The sequence below is a fragment of the Rana temporaria genome, chromosome 11 (genome assembly GCF_905171775.1).
Source record: "Rana temporaria chromosome 11, aRanTem1.1, whole genome shotgun sequence".
Classification (NCBI taxonomy): domain Eukaryota; kingdom Metazoa; phylum Chordata; class Amphibia; order Anura; family Ranidae; genus Rana; species Rana temporaria.
In genome coordinates this window covers 119,266,184-119,291,957 of record NC_053499.1, presented here as the reverse complement: position 1 = coordinate 119,291,957, position 25,774 = coordinate 119,266,184, and the positions used below count along the sequence as shown (strand labels likewise).

The 25,774-nt window shown below is 44.2% G+C and overlaps 1 protein-coding gene across 1 annotated transcript in view; it reads left to right on the top strand.

Moving 5' to 3' along the window:
• The window catches only part of ROM1 (retinal outer segment membrane protein 1), a 29,294-nt gene extending 9,738 nt beyond the window's left edge, over window positions 1–19,556 (top strand). The window contains exon 3 of the mRNA XM_040328945.1: window positions 19,101–19,556. Coding sequence (XP_040184879.1) covers window positions 19,101–19,313 — 213 coding nt within the window. The 3' untranslated portion in view covers window positions 19,314–19,556. The remainder of the gene's footprint in view (window positions 1–19,100) is intronic.
• The last annotated feature ends 6,218 nt before the right edge of the window (window positions 19,557–25,774 follow it).

The window sequence follows — 25,774 nt, the reverse complement described above, 5'->3', positions numbered from 1 at the left end:
ACAGCAAAAAATGCATTTAAATTGCATTGTTTATTGTGAAAATAACAGTTGCAGTTTGGGAGTTAACCACAGGGGGCGCTGAAGGAGTTCGGGTTCACCTAGTGTGTGTTTACAACTGTAGGGTGGTGTGGCTGTAGGTCTGACGTCATCGATCGAGTCTCCCTATAAAAGGGATCACTCGATCGATGCGCCGCCATAGTGAAGCACGGGGAAGCCATGTTTACATATGGCTCTCCCCGTTCTTCAGCTCCGGGGAGCGATCGTGAGGGGGCGGCTAGAAACGAATAGCCGCGCCCTTCTCCCGGATCGCTCGCAGCGGGTTTCCGACCGCCGCATGTACCGGGGGAGTCCCGATCGGATCCCCGACCCGCGTAAAGGCGGGGACGTACATGTACGCCCATATGTCTGTACGTGCCATTCTGTGGACGTACATATACATGCGGCGGGCGTTAACCGGTTAAAGGCTCCAAACTGTACGTCTGAAAATCCGGGTACTAAATTTTGTGGCAGAGGATTCTGGAACAGTTTATTTCTACTTTCAAAGAAAGGTCTGTGGCAGAGACGGTATTATTTTCTTTTTGTCCGTGCATCATCCCGGCTGCTAGGCCAGTGAGAGAGGCCTATCCGGGTGAGCAACTCTGAGGAAAGTGGTGAGTGTGACTCTTGAAACTTAGAAGTTCCCCAGTAGGGATGAGCTTTGAGTTCGAGTCAAACTCATGTTCGACTCGAACATTGCCTGTTCGGCGAACAACGAACAATTTGGAGTGTTCGCGGCAAATTCGAAAAGCCGCGGAACACCCTGTTAAAGTCAATGGGGGAAATCTAAAGTGCTAATTTTAAAGGCTAATATGCAAGTTATTGTCCTAAAAAGTGTTTGGGGACCTGGGTCCTGCACCAGGGAACATGTATCAATGCAAAAAAAAAGTTTTAAAAACTGCAGTTTTTTCAGGAGCAGTGAATTTAATAATGCTTAAACCGGGGTTCCAACCACAATTAGCATTTTTTAAATGTATGTCCTTTCATCATGCGTATTTATAATATAAATCCGGTCACTTACTATTTTACAATCCGCATAGTTATTCAAAAAAGATAGTTTATAAAACTATGTCCACACCGTTGTCATTTTGCTTGTGGGCATTGTGAAGCCCACAAGCACTTACTTCCTGGAAGTCATGGATGGGGAGTGATAATTGGGTAGCGCACTGGATCCTGGGAAATGATGACACACATTTCCCAGGAGCATTAAAGGGACATGATGTCAGGATCCTAGGTGATTCCAAAGGCAGATTTCGTGGGACTGCATAGCAACAGGCATTTCCAGATGAGTAAAAACATATTTTTTTTCTTTTTTAGGTCTAATGAGCACAATAATGAAAAAAACTTTTTGGGATGGAAACTTCACTTTAAAGTGAAACAATAAAAGTGAAATATTCCTTTAAATTTCGTACCAAGGGGGGGTGTAAAGTAAGCATGTGAAATAGCACATGTTTCCCGTACTTAGAACGGTCTCTGCACAAAGTGTCATTTCTGAAGGAAAAAAATCCACACCAGACCCTTATCCGAGCATGTTAACCTGGCTGGCCGCAGAAAAGAGAGGGGGACAGAGCGGCCCCCCCACCTCTCCTGAATCATACCAGGCCACATGCCCTCAACATGGGGAGGATGTCCCCATGTTGATGGGGACAAGGGCCTCATCCCCACAACCCTGGCCGGTGGTTGTGGGGGTCTGCGGGCGGGGGGCTTATCAGAATCTGGAAGACCCCTTTAACAAAGGGGATCCCCTGATCCTGGCCCCCCCTATGTGAATTGGTAATGGGGTACATTGTACCTCTACCATTTCACAAAGGAAGTGTAAATAGTTGTAAAAACACACACACACACACACACACCGTGGAAAAAAGTTCTTTATTAAAAAAAAAGAAAAAGTCCAGCGGTGGTAATCCACTCGGTCCCGGCTCCCCGCTCCAACATTGTCGGTATTCAGCGACAGGTGATCTCCTCTCCGGTCCAGCGATAAGAAGATCGTCCAGGATCCAGAGCGCAGCATCGCCGGCCGCCTGTCTCCACCAGAGACAGCCTGGCAAATGAAGCTGCTGAAGCTGTGACATTTCTTATATTGGTGAGGCGGGGCCACCCGTCACGTGACCCTGTCCCCCTCTGACACACCCTCTGCTACGTCACTGGGGAAGCCCAGGCTTCCCCCTTGCGTCAGAGGGGGCGGGGTCACATGACGGGTGGCCCTGCCTCACCAATAAAAGAAATGTCACAGCTTCAGCAGCGTCATTCGACGGGCTGTCTCCGGCAGTGGAGACAGGCAGCCGGCGATGCTGCGCTCTGGATCCCGAATCTTGCGCTCCTGGATCTTCTCATCGCTGGACCGGAGAGATCACCCGTCGGTGGATACTGACGACGTTGGAGCGGGGAGCCGGGACCGAGTGGATTTTCACCGCTGGATTATTTTTTTTCTTCTTTTTAATAAAGGACTTTTTTCCACGGTGTGTGTGTGTTTTTTTTACAACTATTTACACTTCCTTTGTGAAATGGTAGGGGTACAATGTACCCCATTACCAATTCACATAGGGGGGGCAGGTTCTGGGGGTCCCCTTTGTTAAAGGGGTCTTCCAGATTCTGATAAGCCCCCCGCCCGCAGACCCCCACAACCACTGGCCCATGTTGAGGGCATGTGGCCTGTTACGGTTCAGGAGATCTGGTGTGGATTTTCGGGGGAACTCCACGCCATTTTGGGGTGGAGTTCCCCTTAAAATCCACACCAGACCTGAAGGGTCTGGAATGGATATTTAGGGGGAACCCCACGTCTTTTTTTTAAATTGACGGCGGGGCTCCCCTTAATATCCATACCAGACCTGAAGGGCCTGGTAATTGAATTTGGGGGGACCCCACGCATTTTTTTTTTTTTTTTTAATGAATGAATACTCTCTGAATTGCCGGGAGCCGTCAATTCATTATAGCCGTGAGTCCGGTTTAAATGACTTTTTTTCTTTCAGAAATGACACTTTGTGCAGAGACAGTTCTAAGTACGGGAAACATGCGCTATTTCACATGCCGACTTTACACCCCCCCCCCCCAGGTACGAAATTTAAAGGAATATTTCACTTTTATTGTTTCACTTTAAGCATGATTAAATTCACTGCTCCTGAAAAAAATGCAGTTTTTAAAACTTTTTTTTGCATTGATACATGTCCCCTGGGGCGGGACCCAGGTCCCCAAACACTTTTTAGGACAATAACTTGCATATTAGCCTTTAAAATTAGCACTTTCGATTTCAAACGTTCAAGTCCCATAGACTTTAACGGGGTTCTAAAGTTCGCACAAACGTTTGGTGTGTTCGCAGGTTCTGGTGCGAACCGAACAGGGGGGTTTTCGGCTCACCCCTATTCCCCAGTGATCTGCATCATGTGCCTGAACCTTCCCCTGACCCTCCATCCCTCTACCTATACAAGTTTGTGTGAAATAAAACCTGACAGAAATAGGATTTACAACTTGTGTGGACATTGACGTTTCTTAGACTCTCATCTCATATCCTAGACAAAGAAGAGCGAGTTAAAGTGCAAGGCCCAAATTTAAACCAGCAGCTCCTACGGGGGTAGTGCTACACATGTAAAGGAGAAGTGATTAGCTCAAGGATGGGACTCCCTCACTAAAGTTAAATCCTAAAAGCTATAAAATAGAACTCTAGTTCTTTTTTTATCTCTTGTGTCAGTCTAATTAAAAAAAGTAGCAAAACACTGAATTCAGAAGTTCGGAACTACAGTCAATCAGGAGGTTCTGATACGGTCATGTGGCAGTGCAAGCTCCTTCCTGATTGGCTGCAGTTTCATGACTTCTGAATAGATGCAAGTTAGAATAATGGAGTACAATTACTAAACAGCTGGCTGGTGCTGTTTAACTGATTCATGGAAACAGCTGCAGACTAAACACAACATCCCTGCAAACCTGGTGTAAGAAAGAACTGGGGAGGAGAAGGCACAGAATGCAGGGACAGATGGGGAAGTGAGCAAGCTTTACACACTATAATTGGCAAGTGTTGCTCAGATACCAACTGTATCTGTGTATACACATGTGGCAGGACATGCACTGGACTCTGTCACTCTCAATCTATGTGTACATATGTGACAGGAGTTTATACCATATGTAGTTTTAGACTCCTTTAAGTCATGCCCAATATTCAGTGCATTTTTCTCATGGCATGCTCTGTGTGCCACATGTTTGCTCCATCCCAAGGTGTCCCTTAATCTTAGGTTACAAGGTTGGGAGGTATGAATAAGACGCATACATTCCTCGTTAGGAAACTGAAAGAGAAAATAAGTAAGACCACACAACAGGGTAAAACAGGCACTCTTAATTCCCACCCCTCTCAAATAGCCCCAATTTTCAGTAATTTCTCCATTATTCTCTTCACTAATCTCTACAACAGCCCTGAGATACCCCACAACCCACCCCCCTCAAAATATGCCTAATATATTACAAAACCACACCAATAACCACAAGTTAAACGCTGTGAATCTGACCAACACTTCCTCCGCGCACCAACTGACGAGGAGGAAATCAGTAACACTTAAAACTCTCCCATCAAATAAAGCCTAAGGGATCCCCTGCTGATTTTGTACGTTTGCCCACTGACAAAAAAATGTATCAGTTTTTAATTTTAATGGTTGGTTTATTTTAACAGTGAGAGACAGAATAACAACAACAAAAAATGCAGAAAAACGCATTTTAACCACTTAAGACCCGGACCGAAATGCAGCTAAAAGGACCAGGCCCCTTTTTGCGATTCGCACTGTGTCGCTTTAACTGACAATTGCGCGGTCGTGCGACGTGGCTCCCAAACAAAATTGGTGTCCTTTTTTTCCCACAAATAGAGCTTTCTTTTGGTGGTATTTGATCACCTCTGCGGTTTTTATTTTTTGCGCTATATACAAAAATAAAGCACCAATTTTGAAAAAAATTCAATATTTTTTACTTGTTGCTATAATAAATATCCCCCAAAAATATATAAAACAACATTTTTTTCCTCAGTTTAGGCCGATACGTATTCTTCCATCTATTTTTGGTAAAAAAAAAATCGCAATAAGGGTTTATCGATTGGTTTGCGCAAAATTTATAGCGTTTACAAAATAGGGGATAGTTTTATTGCATTTTTATTAATTTTTTTTTTTTTTACTACTAATGGCGGCGATCAGAAATTTTTTTCGTGACTGCGACATTATGGCGGACACATCGGACAATTTTGACACATTTTTGGGACCATTGTCATTTTCACAGCAAAAAATGCATTAAAAATGCATTGTTTACTGTGAAAATGTCAATTGCAGTTTGGGAGTTAACCACAAGGGGGCGCTGAAGGGGTTAAGTGTGACCTCATCTGTGTTTCTAACTGTAGGGGGGTGTGGCTGTAGGTGTGATGTCATCGATTGTGATTCCCTATATAAGGGAACACACGATCGATGACGGCACCACAGTGAAGAACGGGGAAGCTGTGTTTACACACAGCTCTCCCCGTTCTTCAGCCCCGGGGACCGATCGCGGGACTCCAGCGGCGATCGGGTGCGCGAGTCCTGTGGCCACGGTCACGGAGCCCAGCCGTGCCATTCTGCCGACGTATATCGGCGTTAGGTGGTCCTTAACCTCTTGACCACTGGGCACTTAAACCCCCTTCCTCACCAGACCAATTTTCAGCTTTCGGTGCTCTCACAATTTGAATGACAATTACTGAGTCATACAACATTGTGCCCATCTGAAATTTGTGTCTTTTTTTTCCCACAAATAGAGCTTTCTTTTGGTGGCATTTGATCACCTCTGCGATTTTTATTTTTTGCGCTATAAAAGAAAAAACACTGAAAATTCTGTAAAAAAAAAAAAAAAAAATCTAGTTTCTGTCATATTAGCAGGTATTGCGGAGTATTGGGGGTATTGTGGAGTATTGGGTGGTATTGCAGAGTATGGGGGGGGGTTATTGCAGAGTATGGGGGGGGGGTTATTGCAGAGTATGGGGGGGGTTATTGCAGAGTATGAGTGGTTAATTGCAGAGTATGGGGGTTAAATGCAGAGTATGGGGGTTAATTGCAGAGTATGGGGGTTAATTGCAGAGTATGGGTGGTTAATTGCAGAGTATGGGTGGTTAATTGCAGAGTATGGGTGGTTAATTGCAGAGTATGGGGGGTATGGGGGTATTGCAGAGTATTGCACAGGGAGGGAGGGATGGATCTGTGACTGCATTTGTCACAGATCCAGCTACAGCTACGCTCTCCCCCCTCTCCTCTCACACTGTACCGATCGGTACAGAGAGGAGAGGGAGGAACCGGCGTCATGACATGACGCCGGTTTGTTTACAAGTGATCGCTCCGTCATTTGACGGAGCGATCACGTGGTAAACCGCCGCTATCAGCGGCGATTTACCGCGATCTGTGATGCGCCGGGTCTTCGTCCCGGAATAACTCCACCGCGCTGTAGCAGTATTTTCGCTATGGCGCGGTGGGGTAGTAGTTAAGTGGTTAAAAAAGTTACAAATTGATTTGCATCTTAATGAGTGAAATAATTTGACCCCTTTGCAAAACATGACTTGGTACTTGGTGGCAAAACCCTTGTTGGCAATCACAGGGATCAGATGTTTCTTGTAGTTGGCCACCAGGTTTGCACACATCTCAGGATGGATTTTGTCCCACTCCTCTTTGCAGATGCTCCCCAAGTCATTAAGGTTTCGAGGCTGACGTATGGTAACTCGATCCTTCAGCTCCCTCCACATATTTTCTATGGGATTAAGGTTTGGAGACTGGCTAGGTCACTCCAGGACCCTAATGTGCTTCTTCTTAAGCCACTCTTTTGTTGCCTTGGCCGTGTGTTTTGGGTCATTGTCATGCTGGAATACCCAATCACGGCCCATTTTCAATGCCCTGGCTGAGGGAATTAGGTTCTCACCCAAGAATTGATGCTACATGGCCCCTTCCATTGTTTCTTTTGATGCAGTGAAATTGTCATGTGCCCTTAGCAGAAAAACACCCCCCAAAGAATAATGTTCCCACCTCCATGTTTGATGGTGGGGATGGGGTTCTTGGGGCCATAGGCAGTATTCCTCCTCCTCCTCCAAACACAGCGAGCTGAGTTGATGCCGAAGAGCTTGATTTTGGTCTCATCTGATCACAATACTTTTACCCAGTTCTCCTCTGAATCATTCAGATGTTCATCAGCAAACTTGCCTGTACGTGTGCTTTCTTGAGCAGGGGGACCTTGCAGGAGCTGCAGGATTTCAGTCCTTCATCGTAGTGTGTTACCATTACCAATAGTTTTCTTGGTGACTATGGTCCCACCTGCCTTGCCGTGTAGTTCTGGGCTGATTCCTCACCATCCTTATGATCATTGAAACTCCACAAGGTGAGATCTTGCATGTAGCCCCAGACTAAGCGAGATTGACAGTTTTTTTTTGTTTTCCAATTGCAAATAATCGCACCAACTTGCTTGGCGATGGTCTTGTAGCCCATTGCAGCCTTGTGTAGGTCTACAATCTTGTCCCCTTGGACAAGATTGTACATCCTTGGACAGCTCTTTGGTCTTGGCCATAGTGGAGAGATTGACATCTGATTGATTGCTTCTGTGGACAGGTGCATTTTATATAGGTAACAAGTTGAGATTAGGAACTCTACCTTTAGGCCTCATTCACATTTGGCCGTTCGGTTCCGTCTGTCGGCGGACCTGAACGGCCGCTCCATGCATCGCTATGGAGCGTCGGATGTCAGCGGAGACATGTCCGCTGACATCCGACCCGATCCGACCCGCTAAAAACAGACGTATGGGGGCCATGTCCCCATCCGTCCATGTGGATCAGATCGGGTAAGATCTGATGAAAACGGACATGCTGTCCGTTTTCATCAGATCGCTCCATAGGGACACAGCGGTGCCCGATAAGCCCCTCCCCGCTCAGTGAGCAGAGAGGAGCTTGTCATCGTCGGCTCAGCGTAGATCTGCGGACTGATCTCCCGCTGAGCCGACGGGAGCAGGCGGATTCCGTAGCGACAGAGTCCACCAAGTGTGAATGAAGCCTTAAGCTTGTTACCTGTATAGATGACACCTGAAAGCCAGAAATCTTGCTGATTGATAGGGGATCAAGTACTAACCATATTTAATTGGCGTATAAAAAAAAACTTTTCCCCCCCTGAAAATAGGGGGCAAATCATGTGTGCGTGTTATACCCTGGAAGGAGGGGGCGAGCACCGCCGGATTACACAGAGCCGGGATCTCCTGTGTACTCGGAGCTTGCAGTCACACACAGTCGTCCCCCCCCTTCCTGGCCAGGCTTCTAGCATAGATGTCCAAGCATTGGACCGGCGTTCTGTTATAGGAGCCAGAACAAGAAAGGGGGACTGCGAGCAGCGGATACACATGAGATCCCGACTCTGTGTAATCTGGCACTAAGCAGGCTGCAATAATGGGCTATGGTGAGGCTGCAGATGAGCACAGATCAAGCTGCAATGATGGACAATAACAAGGCTGAAGATGGGCACTGAAGAGGCTGCAATTATGGGCACTGACTCTTATTTTACTTTACTTTATTTAAAATTCAAGTTTTCTTCCTGAAACTTCCCTCTCAACATTAAGGTGCGTGTTATATGCCAATAAATATGGTATTTCACTCATTAAAATGCAAATGAATTTATAACTTTTTTGAAATGCGTTTTCTGGACTTTTTTTATTCTTATTCTGACTCTCACTGTTAAAATAAACCTACCATTAAAATTACAGACTGATCATTTCTTTGTCAGTGGACAAACGTACAAAATCAGCAGGGGATCAAATACTTTTTTCTCTCACGGTAACATTTATACCAACCCTATTGCTACATATGGAGTTACAGTTATTGAGTTTGTTAACAAAACATATATACCAACTACCAAGGGACATGCAAACATCCTTCATCATGGTCATTTCCAATCAAATAAAGACTTCTGGTCAATAACTCAATTGAACTTCGGCATCAACATATTTACTAGCTTATTAGATCTTAGAATCCACAAAGCTCAAGTAGGCTTCATGCCATTCAGATAAGCCAAAGATAACATTAGAAAGTACCTGACTTCATTGATGTGGCGGCCAACATAAAGAAGAGAGTCCCATTACTAAACTTGTTCTCCACCCTTAGATGTCAGTATTAAGGCCCCCTTCCTGCAGGGCATCACTCTCTGCCATTAGATAGGGAAATAAAGTCTTCTTCCTGCAGGCCACTCATCTGTACATCTCTCCCGCAGTCCTCATCAGGACCCCATATGCAACCTCTGGGTCCTTTGTCATCTCCAATGGCACAAGACAAGGATGTCCCTTCTCTCCTCCTGTATTTGTCCTACGTATTGAACCCCTAGCGGCCCACATTAGGAAGAGTCACAATACTCACAGAATCCTAGCTAGAGACAGAGAATTTGAGAAGATATTTGTGGATGACATACTGTATGCCTGAATTTAAACTCATAACTTCCTCCTCAACCTCCACAAATCATTGGACAGATATGGTTCACTCTCAGGCTCACCCTTTAACCACTTGCATACTGGGCACTTATACCCCCCTCCTGCCCAGACCAATTTTCAGCTTTCAGCACTCTCACTCTTTGAATGACAATTGCGTGGTCATACAACACTGTACCCAAATGAATAGAGCTTTCTTTTGGTGGCATTTGATGACCTCTGCGGTACTTATTTTTTGTTAATTTTTTTTTTAAAAAGACTGAATAAAAAAAAATAAAAAAAAAATACAAAACCGTTTTATATTTTGTTTTCAAATTTTGCAAAACGGGTAATTTTTATTCTTCATTGATGTACGTTGATGAGACTGTACTGATGGGCATCGTTGGGCTGCACTGATGGGTTGCACTGATGGGCACTGAGAGTTGGCACTGAAGAGCATTGATAGGTGGCACTGGTGGGTACTGAGAATTGGCACTAATATGTGGCACCGATAGCTGGCAGTGATGGGCACTGATAGGTGGCAGTGATGGGCACTGATCAGCGCTGGTAGGTGAGACTGATAGGCAGCACTGCTAGGTGGCACTGATGAGGCACTGACTGGCACCACTGGTGGGCATTGATAGGTGGCACTTGTGGGCATTGATAGGTGGCACTCGTGGGCAGTGATAGGTGGCACTTTATTGCACTGGTGGTCAATGTGGGCACTGGCAGGCGGTACTGGTGGGCACTAATGAGGCTGATGTGCCTCTTCCACTGGGGACCGATGTCCCTTACACAAGAGCCAGTGATCTGCTTTTTTTTCTCATTATGCTGTCAGCGTGCCAAATCCACTGAAAACAGACGGATGGCTAAACATTCAACATCAGTCCAGTGGGTCAGATCGGATGACATTCAGATGGAAACGGACATGCAGTCTCATAGAGGTGAGCGAGCTCTGTCCTTGTCTGCTCTGCATAATGGAGTGGACAGGACCTGTCATCTGCCTGCTCAGCGGGGATCAGCGGAGAGATCCCCTTCAAGACTCAGTTCGAACGGATCCGCCCCGTGTGAAAGGAGCCTTAGGTACACCGCTAAGCTATTATGTTCTGACAGGGCGACGCCCCCTCACCAGAACAGACAGGTTAGCACTCTCAGCCATTGAGAGCGTTGATCTGATGCCGATTGGCAGACCTTTTTCGGTCATGCCCCTTCGACAAAAGCTGACCGACTGGTTGCCGTTCACACGGGTTGAATGTCAGACGGTGTTTATTGAACAGGCCGATGCAGTTCGATATTCGGCCCGTGTGTACGCTGTTTAACTAAGGTGGTCTCCTATTCCAAAATATTACCAAATACTGTCTAGCAACGCACTTGAGAACCCTGGTTTACTGTGTATTTCTAGGATTAGTGAAATGAGTTCTGTTAAAAAAAAAAAAAAAAAAATAGATTAGTGGAATGAGATGAAACTAGCGCCTATCCACCCTAACACTATGGGGCATATTCTTAAAGATCTGAGGCGGCGGAACGTATGTCCTTTACGTTACACCGCCGCAAGTTTAAGTGGCAAGTGCCTGATTCCCAAACCACTTACCTGTAAACTTGCGGTGGCGTCGCGTAAAGTCCACCCGCGCAAGCCCTCCTAATTCAAATGATCCTGGTAGGGGGCGTGGATCATTTAAATTAGGCGCGCTCCCGCGCCGATCGTAATGCGCATGCTCCGTCGGGTAAATTACCCGACGTGCATTGCGCTAAATGACGTCTCACGGACGTCATTTGTTTTGACTGTAACATAAATGGCTTCCAGCGCCATTCACGTACGACTTCCGCAAACGACGTTAAATTTTCAAATTTCGACGCGGGATCGACGGCCATACTTAACATTGAGTACGCCACCTAGGGGGCATGTTTATCTTTACGCCACGTATCGCTTACGGAAACGACGCTAAAACACTACGGCGGGCAAGCGTACGTTAGAGAATCGGCGTGACTAGTCATTTGCATATTCTACGCTGACCGCCACCTAGCGGTCAGCGTAAATATTGCAGCCTAAGATACAACGGCGCAGGCCGTCGTATCTTAGGCATGTTTAAGTGCATCTCAGTTTGAGAATACACTTAAACATAGGATCGGACTTACGTCGGCGTATCTGCTGATACGCCGGCGTAAATTATTTGAGAATATGGCCCTATGTTATTAAACGGCAATGCAGTAACAGAAGTGTCTAAATTACTATGCAGTATAGAATTTTAAACATGCAAAGTAGCTACTACTCCAATCCTTTTAAGGCAAACACATATAGTAATACAATATCGAAAAAAATACTATATTTCTTTACTTAAAGTAAAAAAAATTCCCTAAATGGCTTCCTTTACCTTAGTGCAGTCCTCCTTCACTTACCTCATCCTTCCATTTTGCTTTTAAATGTCCTTATTTCTTCTGAGAAATCCTCACTTCCTGATCTTCTGTCTGTAACTACACACAGTAATGCAAGGATTTCTCCCTGTTGTGGAGAAAGCCTCTTGAGGGGGCGAGCAGGAGGGTCAGGACTCTCTCTACTTCGCAGATAGGGAAAGGAGATGTGTGTTAGTAGGCGTCCTGACACTCCTGCTCGCCCCCTCAAGAGGCTTTCTCCACAACAGGGAGAAATCCTTGCATTACTGTGTGGAGTTACAGACAGAAGATCAGGAAGTGAGGATTTCTCAGAAGAAATAAGGACATTTAAAAGCAAAATGGAAGGATGAGGTAAGTGAAGGAGGACTGCACTAAGGTAAAGGAAGCTACAGTTGTGTTCAAAATTATTCAACCCCCCAATGCTGTAAAGGGTTTTAGGGAATTTAGTGTTCATTTGTAATTGTATTCAGAATGAAATCCTACAAGGACTTCTTGAAGAACCATATCCAACTAAAATGACATCAATTGGTTTTGTAATACAGTAGTAAATGTTTATTTTGTGAATTCTTCATTTACACAATTATTCAACCCCTTAAAGACTACCACTCTGAAGAACAGAGGTTCATTGAAGTGTTTTCAATCAGGTATTGAAAACACCTGTGGATGTCAGGGAGCAGCAATAAAGCCTAATAAGCACCAATCAGGCAGCTTTAAAATGACTGTGATACTCAGCTCCTTCTAAACATTTACTGGTGTGGTTACAAACATGATGAAGTCAAGAGAATGGTCCAGGAAGACAAGAGAAGAGGTGATTACTCTTCACAGGAAGGACAATGGCTATAAGAAGATTGCAAAGATGTTAAACATACCAAGAGACACCATAGGAAGCATCATTCACAAATTCAAGGCAAAGGGCACTGTTGAAACGCTACCTGGTCGTGGCAGAAAGAAGATGCTGACTTCGACTGCTGTGTGCTACCTGAAGCGTAGAGTGGAGAAAAGTCCCCGTGTGACTACTGAGGAACTGAGAAAAGATTTGTCAGATGTGGGTACTGAAGTTTCTGCTCAGACAATACGGCGCACACTGCGTAATGAAGGCCTCCATGCCAGAACTCCCAGGCGCACCCCCTTGCTGTCTCCAAAGAATAAGAAGAGTCGACTGCAGTATGCCAAAAGTCATGTGGACAAACCACAGAAGTTTTGGGATTGTGTTCTTTGGACTGATGAAACAAAATTAGAACCCATGGATCAACGCTATGTTTGAAGGAGGAAGAACAAGGCCTATGATGAAAAGAACACCTTGCCTACTGTGAAGCATGGCGGGGGGTCAATCATGCTTTGGGGCTGTTTTGCTTCTGCAGGTACAGGGAAGCTTCAGCGTGTGCAAGGTACCATGAATTCTCTTCAGTACCAGGAGATATTGGATGACAATGTGATGCAGTCCGTCACAAACCTGAGGCTTGGGAGACGTTGGATCTTTCAACAGGACAATGATCCCAAGCATACCTCCAAGTCCACTAGAGCATGGTTGCAGATTAAAGGCTGGAACATTTTGGAGTGGCCATCGCAGTCACCAGACTTAAATCCGATTGAGAACCTCTGGTGGGACTTAAAGGGGTGGTTCCCCTAAAAATAAACTTTTGACATTGCATTTCCTCTAATAATTACAGTTAGAATCGGCTGGTTTTATGTAAAAAATACCTCCGTACGTAGCGTTTGTATTATTCGTTCCCACCGCCACTTCCGGGTACGATGCTGGCGGTGGGCGTTCCTTATTGATGGACAGGCATCCGACCGACGCATCCATCGCGTCACGAGATGCCGAAAGAAGCCGAACGTCGGTGCGCCGTATAAAGCCGCACCGACGTTCGGCTTCTTTCGGCATCTCGTGACGCGATGGATGCGTCGGTCGGATGCCTGTCCATCAATAAGGAACGCCCACCGCCAGCATCGTACCCGGAAGTGGCGGTGGAAACGAATAATACAAACGCTACGTACGGAGGTATTTTTTACATAAAACCAGCCGATTCTAACTGTAATTATTAGAGGAAATGCAATGTCAAAAGTTTATTTTTAGAGGAACCACCGCTTTAAAGAAAGCAGTTGCAGTGCGCAAGCCTAAGAATGTGACTGAACTGGAGGCTTTTGCCCATGATAAATGGGCAAAGATACCCGTAGATCGCTGCAAGACACTTGTGTCAAGCTATGCTTCACATTTAAAAGCTGGTATAACTGTAAAAGGATGTTGTACTAAGTACTAAGATTGAATGTCACTTGGGGGTTGAATAAAACTGATAATGATGTGAGCACAGAAAAGACATTTGTGGTTATTTCATTATAAATGTTATGTTATATTTGTCTGACCTACACGTGCCTCTTTGATTTAATTGTAAGCAGGATGACTGAATGACCAAAATCAATGTCAAACTGGCCAAAACAATCAATTTCAGTGGGGGTTGAATAATTTTGAATACAACTGTATTTAGGGATTTTTTTTTTTTACCTTTACAACCCCTTTAAGAGGGGGATTTAAATTGAATGGGTACTGTTTATCACCCCCCCCCCCCAAAGAAATTACCACCGACCGCCACTGTGGGCAGGATGACATCAGGATCTCAAACTCAGCCAATCAGAGGAAGCCTTGTATTCAATGACATCCTTGGACATCCTTGGACATCAGCTTGACGCTATACTCTCTAATGATCTTCAAGTCACAAATCTATCTACAACAGTGACAGGATGGACGGACCACTATCTATTAAAATACACTCTGCCAGACTTAGCCCCCAGAAAAAATACCTCAGGCCCCCCGATGGAAAGATCAAAGCCTTTCCGAAAACTTACAAAAATCAGCGATGAAACCTTTCATTCAGCCTATATTAACAGCCAAGGCAATTCAGAACAGAAGTTAGTCGACATTCAAAATGATTTGGAAAAATTAGAACAGGCCATGGATGCATTTGAACAAAAACTAATAAACACCCTTGACAAAGTGGCGCCCATCACTACGTCATACAATAGGCCTAGGAAATCTAAATCATGCCCTTGGTATTCATCCTCACTGGGAGAGTTAAAATCCAAAAGACGTCAGCTTGAACGCAAATGGATCAGAACTAACCACCCGCAGGACAAATTGGCCTACAGGAACCAGTGCAGAGTGTATAGCAAGCACGTAAAATTCCAAAAAAGAAGCTATTATAATGCCCAAATAGCCCAAGCTATTAATAAAGAGGCTGAACTATTCAAAATCACATCCAGCCTCTTTAACAACAAAAAATACTTTTCTTCCATACCATCTTCAGATAAAATGTGCTCCAGCCTTCTTCTGTCATTTGAAGCCAAAATACAGAAAATCCGGACATCTACCAACCAGGCTATGCGACCCTTCGACCAACCAATATCATCTGGCTTCCATTCAGGTCTTATGCGATTTACAGATACTACCCCTGGGGAGATACTGAAAATTATGAGAGACTTAAAAGCATCATCATATCCGGATGATATCTGTCCCGGGTGGCTCATGAAGGCCAATGCAAAAACATTGGCCCTGGACATTTGCAAAGTTATTAACCTTTCTCTGCAATTAGGCATCGTCCCAGGAAAAATTAAGCATGCCATAGTAACACCCCTTCTGAAAAAGATGGGTCTAGACATAAATGACCCGCTCAATTTCAGGCCCATTTCCGCCATCCCCTTCCTGGCAAAAATCCTAGAGCAAGTAGTCTTCAGGCAGCTACAAAACTATTTTGAGGGGGGTAACCTCTTCCATGACACCCAGTCGGGGTTTCGTCCGGGAAGAGGAACCGAGATATCTGTGCTGGCCATGCGAGAAAGACTATTGACAATCCGTGACGCAGGGGGGTCGGCAGCCCTGATTTTGCTAGACCTCTCCGCAGCATTCGACACTGTCGACTATGATATACTGTTGGACAGATTAAAAAATCTTTTTGGTCTTAACGGGGTGGTCCTGAGTTGGATACGCTCGTTTCTCCATGAGAGAACACAATGTGTCAAGATGGGAACACACCGGTCTACCCCAAGACCTCTGACATGCGGAGTTCCACAGGGGAGTGCTCTATCGCCACTCCTCTTTAACTGCTATGTTCGTCCTCTTGCTGACATCATCCAGAACAATAACTTGGAGTGTCAGCTTTATGCTGATGACACACAAATTCTGGTTGATTCAGCAAGAGGACCTCAGCAGCCAGTTCAGTTGGCGAAATGCCTGGTAGAAATACAGGACTGGATGGCTGGCAATAGGCTTGGACTGAACGCAGCTAAAACTGAAGTTCTATTAATTGGTCCTACTAGCCCCCTATTGCTGGCTGCTTGGCCTCTGTCTTTCGGACCCACACCCATTCCAGCCAAGCAGGTAAAAAACCTAGGAGTCATAATCGATGACACCCTCTCGTTTGTTCCCCACTTCAGAAACATCCTGCGGAATGCCAATTACCATCTAAGGCTCCTCAGAAAAGTAAAACATCTATTCACCCAAAATAACAGATCACTACTTGCCCAGGCTTTTATCCATTCCCGGTTAGACGGGGCAAACGTATTCCTATTGGGTGCCCCGCAGAAATGGGCCCATAAGCTTCAGGTGGTTCAGAACCACACTGCTCGCTTTGTACTCGTTTTAGCGAGAAGAGACCATATTAGCCTGGCCAGGAGATCACTTCATTGGCTCCCTATCGAGCAGAGAGTGATCTTTAAAACGCTCTGTATCTTCTTCCGTGCATACTGGGGACAGGGTCCCAAGTACTTACACAGCTTGGCGGTGCACTATGAACCCTCGCGCCCATTAAGATCCAAGACCCAACATTTAGCCACAGTCATTCCATCTAAACTTTCTTCCATGGGAGGCAAACGACTCCAGAGTAGGGGTGCCATGCTGTGGAATGCCCTCTCCTTGGAACTTAAGATGACATCTAACCTGCTCCTCTTCAGAAAAAAACTAAAGACGGAACTGTTCATCCAGGCCTATGGTTAAATTTATATTCTTTTCCCTCTTACAGTCCGCCCCCTCATTGAAGGGGCCACTTGCCTCTCTAATAACTATGATGTCTTCTACCCCTCCTCTAGTATCCCCACTGTTCCTTTTTTCTTTTATATTTTTTCTCATACACTTCACAGCTCTTTCCTCTTGCTCCCCTAAGGGCTGGATACCCTTTCCTTTCACCGCCCTCTCTTCTCTTTTCTCTCTCTTCTTCACCACGGATTGATTCAAAGTTACATCTCACCAGCGGCGCTTAGACGCTCACTTCACAGTGGGCATTTGGCGCCTAATTAAGCTCAAAAATCAATCAATCAATCAATCAATCAATGATAAAAATACTAAGTTTCTTGAGAAAGGATGAGCAGCACTCAGCCCAACTTGATTTTGTTTCAGCTGCAGATGGGAAGTCCCTGTACCACTGCCAGAACACAGCACTGTCTTCTGTATGCAGCTGATGTTAAATAAACTTTTTACAGTTCTGATAGCAACTGCATCAATCACTTTCTATTGTGTATAATTAAAGGAAATCTATTCAATGAGACAAAGAGAGCAAAAAACTACAGAGTGGTTTTATTTTTATTTTTTTTTGTAATGTAATTGCATCTGACAATTACACTATTCAATTGATGGTGTAGCTGCTTAAAAGGTATCAATGCTCGTCTGCAGGCTTATTTTATCAATTAAGCCTGCACCCTACATGTGATATTTACGTCATAGCTAACATGGGTATCACATGATCAGCATCCACTCTGATTGGTTCATGACTGTCAATAACAGCTTGGATTGAGAGCAAGCAGCAGCAGCGCAGAATTTAATTTACTGGTAAATATTAATAAAATAATTTATAACCTTCTTACCTGCACCTTGTACTTTTCACCCACATAACATGTGCATTGATCATGTCGTTTCAGGGGGTCACTTTTTGACCTGTGCACTCAACTTAGAGTAAATCCTCTCATTCCTTTGTCAGCAATTTCTCTTTGTATTCAAACATGAGGCATACAGAATCGCACTGCACAGGTTAATGCATGACGTCTGTCTATAGTTTGAAAAGGGACATTTCCTGTGAAGAAACTACATATCTTAGTTTAGTGTTATACAGGTGGCAGCTTAACAGTAATTAGACCTAAAACAGCAACATGCAGGTACAGTAAAGCAATGAAGGGAATAGATGTGTTTTTATCACATTAGAACTCCCACATTTGAGATGCAACACAAAGATATGTCAAGGCATTGACTGGATGCTGCATGACCCAGAACAAAAAGTTTCCTGTCCCCCTTTGGCAAATAGAGACAAGCTAGGCGAATGAATACATGGACATAAGAAAATCAATTAGCCACAACACTACAAACTTTAGTCACAACATGTGAGCCCATCATTACAAGAAAAGGCAAGTAAATGATACAGGCAATATAAATCACACTAATACCCAGTTAAAACTACGCTCTTCCCATAGCCAGCAGCTGGCTATAATAGTCCCTCAAAAGAGAGGGAGCTAATATTGTTGCCTGGGACCCCAGAAGAGGAGGATAAGGACCACTCTGTGCAAAACCACTGCACAGAAAGTATAACATGTTTGTTATTTTAATTAAAAAACATTTTTTTTTACTTTACTAACACTTTAAGCTGCAAAAATGATTGCCTTTTGTTGTTTTTGTATATTTAAATGGGGCTGCGCAGCAACCAAAGGCAATGCACGTGGTTGAGGCACAGGCTTTTTCAATGCCTGTCACATGCCCTCTGAAGAGCAATCCACCACAGATTGTTCTGTAGAGAGCTGATGCAAATATAATCAAGGACTAAAAGTAGTGGAATATATATGGAACACAAATGAAATGCTGACATTAAAAAAGTATGGGGTTGGGAATACTCACCTTGGTGGATGCAGCATTGATCCGATGCTACATCTGTCCCCCGACACCTCTGCACTGAGCAATCAAATACTGCTAATCGCTCAGTTCTCTCCTCCGCTCTGAGCAGAGTGGTGACTGTAAATCACTGGCTCTATCCCTCCAGAGCTGAGAGGCTGAGCCAGCTGCCGGTCCAGGCATCTGGGTGGATCCCAACTGTAAAGTCAGGATCGATCCAGCACCTGGACAGGCTGAGTGACGTAAGCCAACAGCAAAATTTAGCCCACTAACTGCACTCCTGTGATCCAAGTAGAGCCAAAATAACATTGACCATACTTCTCCTTTAATTTTACATGGATTTCTCCTTTTCCAAATGTAAGTCTTATATGCAAATATGCCCTTTTTTTGTTCTTTGCAGGCCTCGGTTCTAGTGAGCATGCGTTTTCTCCAGACTTCCATGGACAAGATTACTGGTGTTGAAGACGTTGAGACTGATTCTGAAGGATTCCTGCTGGAGAAGGGTGTAGTGGAGACCATTAGCAGTAATCTAGAGAAAACAAAAGCCCTTTTCAAGTCCAGTACTGGGGAAACTGGGGGTGGGGGGGAGGCGGCCTGTGCTAGCTCTAGCTAAGCACATCACAGATTGGGGAGACCGAGACACGGTCTAGAGATTCATTTGTATATAATCTGTAGAGGTAGTCCAAGGCTGCTTGTTGTATACTGCCCTCTGTATGGAAGACCCTGAGGTCCTGCTTGTGTCTGCAGCTGCTCATTGAAGTGAGGAGAGTGGGGTAATTTCAGGAGAGGCAGTCTCCTTCCAGCTGTAGCTGCCAAAATGTAAATCCCATAGAGAGAAATAAAGAAAAGACTGCAATCCGATGTCTTGTGCTATGGGGAGGGACAATATGACATTACACATACAAGACACAATGGGGGAGATTTACTAAAACTGGTGCACACAGAATAGTGTGCAGCTGTGCATAGTAACCAGTCAGCTGCTTACATTAAGCTTTGACAATAAGCCCAGGTTCACATCGACTATGGGTTAGAACCTTGCACGATTTCAAACCAGCAATGCAATCAGACTTCAGGGGCGATTTGACAGATGTCTATTCAAATTGCCCCTTAAATCGCCATAAGCAGTACAGGTACTACTTTTGGGAATCTGTGCAGCGCCACACAGTCTGTCGCAATGATTCGGACTGTGTCATTGCCGGCAATAGCCACTGATTCGGCATGCAATTTGACATATCAAATTGCATGCCAAATCAGCCCAATGTGAACATTGGATAAAACCTAGAAGCTGATTGGTTACTACCGTGTTTGCCCGAAAATAAGACCTAGAATTATTTTTCAGGAGGGCTGCAATATAAGCCCTACCCCGAAAATAAGCCCTAGTAAATGCTTGTATAATATTATTATACTCTCTATTATAGTAGTATACAGTACAATGTGTTTCTGTAATATAATTGGGGGCAAATACGTTTGGTACAGCACGCTCGGTGCTCAGCTGACCTCCTGCTGCTCTCCTCCTCTTCTCCCAGATGTCAGTGGGGGATCTCGCCCTTCCTGCAGTGCTTAGAGCGGGGAAGAGAGCTCAGACGGGTTACGGAAGCGCTTTAATGAAGGTATTTGGCACAAGTATATTACAGAAACACACACATTGTACAATATATACTAATGTAATTAGTGGATTATAAGATTTTATGAGCATTTTAACTTGGTTCACACTGGGGATTCCTGACAGGCAGGGAGGGAGAGGGGGAGAGAAGACAGCACATTACATGGTAAGAACTACCCTGCCCTACTGTGATTTTGGTTGCCAAAATTAATATAAGACCCAGGCTTATTTTCAGGGGGAAACGTGGTATGCACAGCTTCACCAGTTTCTGTGTACGCCAGTTTTAGTAAATCTCCCCCAATGCTACAAATACAGACCTTGTGTATGAAATCTTGAGGAAAGGGGCTGTGTCCCTGCATCTCTTAATGACCATAAATCTTCCGAATTCTAATTTATACTAGAAATATGACAGACAGATTCCCGTTACTGTGGCAGCAAAACTAGGTTCAGCAATATCAGGTTAGGGAATTTGCTTAAAAGCAATGTAAGGAAAACAAACCAACACATAAAATATGATTTTTTTTTTAATTGATACCCATCTAAAAAGTGTGAAAAAAAAACCACACAATATAGTCCAACAATGGGACCCCACTGCAGTGGAAATATTAAAATCTTGGATGTATTAAACCAATAATAGTCATATACTACATTAGAAATATTGTAGTATATTTTATAGCAGAACAAAGCATATTAACTTATAGCATTTGATGAAGTTTCAATTGATAACAGTCGGAATAAGTGGGGCCTCACTGTAGGTTTATATTGGATATTTTTTTTAAATGTGTATTAACCACTTCAGCCCCGGACCATTTGGGTGGTCAAAGACCAGGCAACTTTTTGCGATTCGGCACGGCGTCGCTTTAACTGACAATTGCGCGGTTGTGCGACGTGGCTCCCAAACAAAATTGGCGTCCTTTTTTCCCCCACAAATAGAGATTTCTTATGGTGGCATTTTATCACCTCTGCGGTTTTAATTTTTTGCGCTATAAACAAAAAGAGCGACAATTTTGAAAAAAATTCAATATCTTTTTGCTATAATAAATATCCCCAAAAAATATATATACATTTTTCCCCTTAGTTTAGGCCGATATTTATTCTTCTACATATTTTTGGTAAAAAATTAAATTGCAATAAGCGTTTATTGATTGGTTTGCGCAAAAGTTATAGCATCTACAAAATAGGGCAGGGATATGCAATTAGTGGACCTCCAGCTGTTGCCAAACTATCATGCCTCTGGGTGTCCTGCTTGTAGCTGTCAGAGTCTTGCTATGCCTCATGGGACTTGTAGTTCTGCAACAGCTGGAGGTCCGCTAATTGCAAATCCCTGAAATAGGGGATAGTTTTATGTCATTTTTATTATTAATTTTATTTTTTACTAGTAATGGCGGCAATCAGCGATTATCGTGACTGCGAAATCATGGCGGACACATCGGACACTTTTGGGACCATTGTCATTTTTACAGCGATCAGTGCTATAAAAATGCACTGGTTACTGTGAAAATGACACTGGCAGTGAAGGGGTTAACCACTAGGTGGCGATGTAGGGGTTAAGTGTTCCCTGTTGAGTGTTTCTTACTGTGGGGGGGGGGGGGGGGATGGGTTGTGTGTAACATGACACTGATCTAAGCTCCGAGTACACAGAGCGGAGATCAGTGTCATTGTTTACACAAGCATCTCCTCGCTCTATACCTCCGTGAGACGATCGCGGGGATCCCCGCGGCGATCGAGTCCATGGTACGACTCACGGGGAAGGCAGGCATTTAAAAGGGCCACGTACAGGTACGTGATTATGCCTGTCCGTGCCATTCTGCCAACGTATATCTACATGAGCCGGACCTTAAAGTGGAGGTTCACCCTAAAAACAATTGTTTTACATTAGAGCCAGCATAGTAAGGACATTTCATTTTGGCAGGTTTTTTTTTTTTCTCTCTGTACTTACCTTTATATCCTGATTTTGTCCAGGGCTTCCGCGTTCTGATGACTCCGGGACTGGGCGTTCCTATCCCAGCCTCAGGGTTCCGATGACTGCGGGACTGGGCGTTCCTATCCTTCCGTTCGATGATTGATGGCTTGTGAAACAGGTGACCTGTCGCACAACGCACATCACCAGATTTCCGGAAATAGCCGAGCTGCGAGTCGGCACTATACGGCGTCTGCGCCCGCCGTGTAGAGCTGACTGCGCAGGTGCCGTATAATGCCGACTCGCAGGTCGGGTATTTCCAGACATCTGGTGACGTGCGTTGTGCGACAGGTCACCTGTTTCACAAGCAGTCAATCATCGAACCGAAGGATAGGAACGCCCAGTCCCGCAGTCATCGGAACCCGGAAGCCCTGGACAACATCAGGATATAAAAGGTATCTACAGAGAAAAAAAAAATGACCTGCCGAAATGTAATGTCCTTAGTATGCTGGCTCTGCTAGATGCAATTTTAAATATTTTTTTTTGGGTGAACCCCCGCTTTAAGAGGTTAACCGGTTAACGCCCGCCCACTGTATATATACGTCCTGTTTTTAAAGATGGATATCTCGGTAACGGCAGCAGCTGCTGCCACAACCGAGGTATCCATCTCTTCAGTGGGCGGGCGTGTAAACAATAACGGCGGTCTCCGCGGTGGATTCGCTGCGAGATCGCCGTTATCGGTGGCGGGAGAGGGCCGCCGCTCTTCCGTGCCCTCCGCCGCTTACCGGAGCAGTCGGTAGCGGCGGGGGAGATCGGGTGCTGCTGCCTAGTGTGTGAGGACTCGAGTGAGGGCAAGATGGCCCCCACCCGTCCTCATAGCATTGCTGGGCGGAAGTGACGTCAAAACGTCAGTCCCGCCCAGCGTCTTAAAGAGACAATTTTTTTGTTGTCATTTTTTTAAATGACAAAATTTCCATTTTTTTTTATTATTTTTTTGCATTGAAGTCTAAATATGAGATCTGAGGTCTTTTTGACCCCAAATCTCATATTTAAGAGGACCTGTCATGCTTTTTTCTATTACAAGGGATGTTTACATTCCTTATAATAGGAATAAAAGTGATACATTTTTTATTTTTTTTATTTCAGTGTACAAAATTATAAAATCAAAAATAAGAAAACAAAAAAAAAATTTTTTTAAAGCGCCCCGTCCCGACGAGCTCGCGCGCAGAAGCGAACGCATACGCGAGTAGCGCCCGCATATGAAAACGGTGTTCAAACCACACAAGCGAGGTATCGCCGCGATCGTTAGAGCGAGAGCAATAATTCTAGCCCTAGAGCTACTCTGTAGCTCAAAAAATGCAACCTATAGATTTTTTTAAACGTCGCCTATCGAGATTTTTAAGGGTAAAAGTTTGACGCCATGCCACGAGCGGGTGCAATTTTAAAACGTGACATGTTGGGTATCATTTTACTTGGCGTAACATTATCTTTCACAATATATAAAAAAATTGGGCCAAATTTATTGTTGTCTTATTTTTTCCAAAAAAAGTGTGCTTGTAAGACCGCTGCGCAAATACGGTATGACAAAAAGTATTGCGATGACCGTCATTTTATTCTCTAGGGTGTTTATTATATATATATATATATATATATATATATATATATATATATATATATATATATAATGTTTGGGGGTTTTAAGCAATTTTCTAGCAAAAAAAAACAAAAAACGATTTTAGTCTTGTAAACACCGAATCTGAAAAACAGGCTTGGGGCTTAAGTGGTTAATAAAAATAAAAAAAAATCATATTTTTATGTGATCATTTTTTCCTTGTATTGTTTATAAACAAATTCACTTCTCTGCTGATATTATAGGTTTTTGCATTGGAAAAAAAACACACTGTTTTGGCATAGTGAGCTGTTCCTTTATCTATATTACTATAGGTAACAAAGTATGTACAGTACTTCCCTTCAGATTATGGGTGTGAACAATGTATAGTGACACATAATGAAAACCAACATATTATAAACACAGAAAAATACATTAAGAAAGTAAACTACTACGAGACATTTACACGATAGCATGCAAGCTTGAAATAAAGAAAAGCTACAAGATTGCGTATTGTAAATTGTTTATTCAAGGAGTCGGCACACAAAGTCCACATAATTGCAAAAAAGGACACAATTTCAGTTTCCTAGAAGGACTGACTCTTTCCAAATAAATAATGAAGACAACGTTAAATAGAACAATATTTGGCCAGTATATCCTTAGTAAAGAAAGTGGGCCCCATTAATCAAAACCGGAGCAGAAGGTAGAGGTGTAATCCACCCCAACCAATCACATTACAGCGGTCACGTTTATAGCAGCTAAGAGGATGGCACAGAATTCCAGGAAGGTAGTTATGGCTTTTCCGTTTGCTTGAATATTACACTTTCTATGAAATATATTAAACTGCATACAGCAAATATATTACCTTTAATAGGATCTTGTCAGGATAAAAATGTGAAGCTGCCACTTCTCACTTGGATTTTAAAAAGGTGCGGCTTCCAGGGCTGTTATTCTTTTCTTTCCTGCTTGGAAAGTCACTGGCAAGTCTGTACATATGAGGCATGCTGAAAAAACATGAAATGCACACGATTGTTCCAGGTTAGTGACTAAAGCTGGCAATACACCAGATTTTTAATTGACCATTCTTACCAAAATGTTGTGTTTGATGACTGGCTAAATGTTGATCAAAAGAACTTCAAATTTTCATTTGATTTCAACAATCGATTTTGGAATGAATGTACTATATATAAGTCTGTTTGTCCGAAAACAATCTTCCATCCTGCGCTTTCGAATATTCTTGTCATTGTGGTTGAAAAAAAAGGCAATTTGACCCCACTAGCCATAAGTGCTGGTTCACACTACCGCGACTTGTGTCGCCCGACATGAGAAAATTACATTAAAGTGAATGAGAGCCGTCTTAACCACTTAAGGACCGCCTCCTGCACATATACGTCGGCAGAATGGCACAAGCACTTACCTGTACGTCCTCTTAAAGTGCCCAGCCATGGGCGGGCGCCCACGACCCGGTCTGAAGCTCCGTGACCGCGGGACCCGATTGCCGCTGGAGTCCCGCGATCGGTCCCCGGAGCTGAAGAACGAGGAGAGCTGTGTGTAAACACAGATTCCCCGTTCTTCACTGTGGCGCTGTCATTGATCGTATGTTCCCTGATATAGGGGAGCACGATCAATGACGTCACACGTCCAGCCCCACCCCCCTACAGTTAGAAACACGTATGAGGTCACACTTAACCCCATCAGCGCCCCCTAGTGGTTACCTCCCAAACTGCAATTGCCATTATCACAGTAAAGTGGTTGTAAACCCCACTTTTTGACTTTTACCTACAGGTAAGCCTATAATAAGGCTTACCTGTAGGTATAAAGAATATCTCCTAAACCTGTACGGTTTAGGAGGTATTCCCCCCGCAATGCGCCACTGATTGCAGCGGCGCATGCAGCCGCCGGACCTTGCCGAATTGAAGTCTCCCGCGCGCATGCCAATCACAGCGCTGGAGCGGCGATACC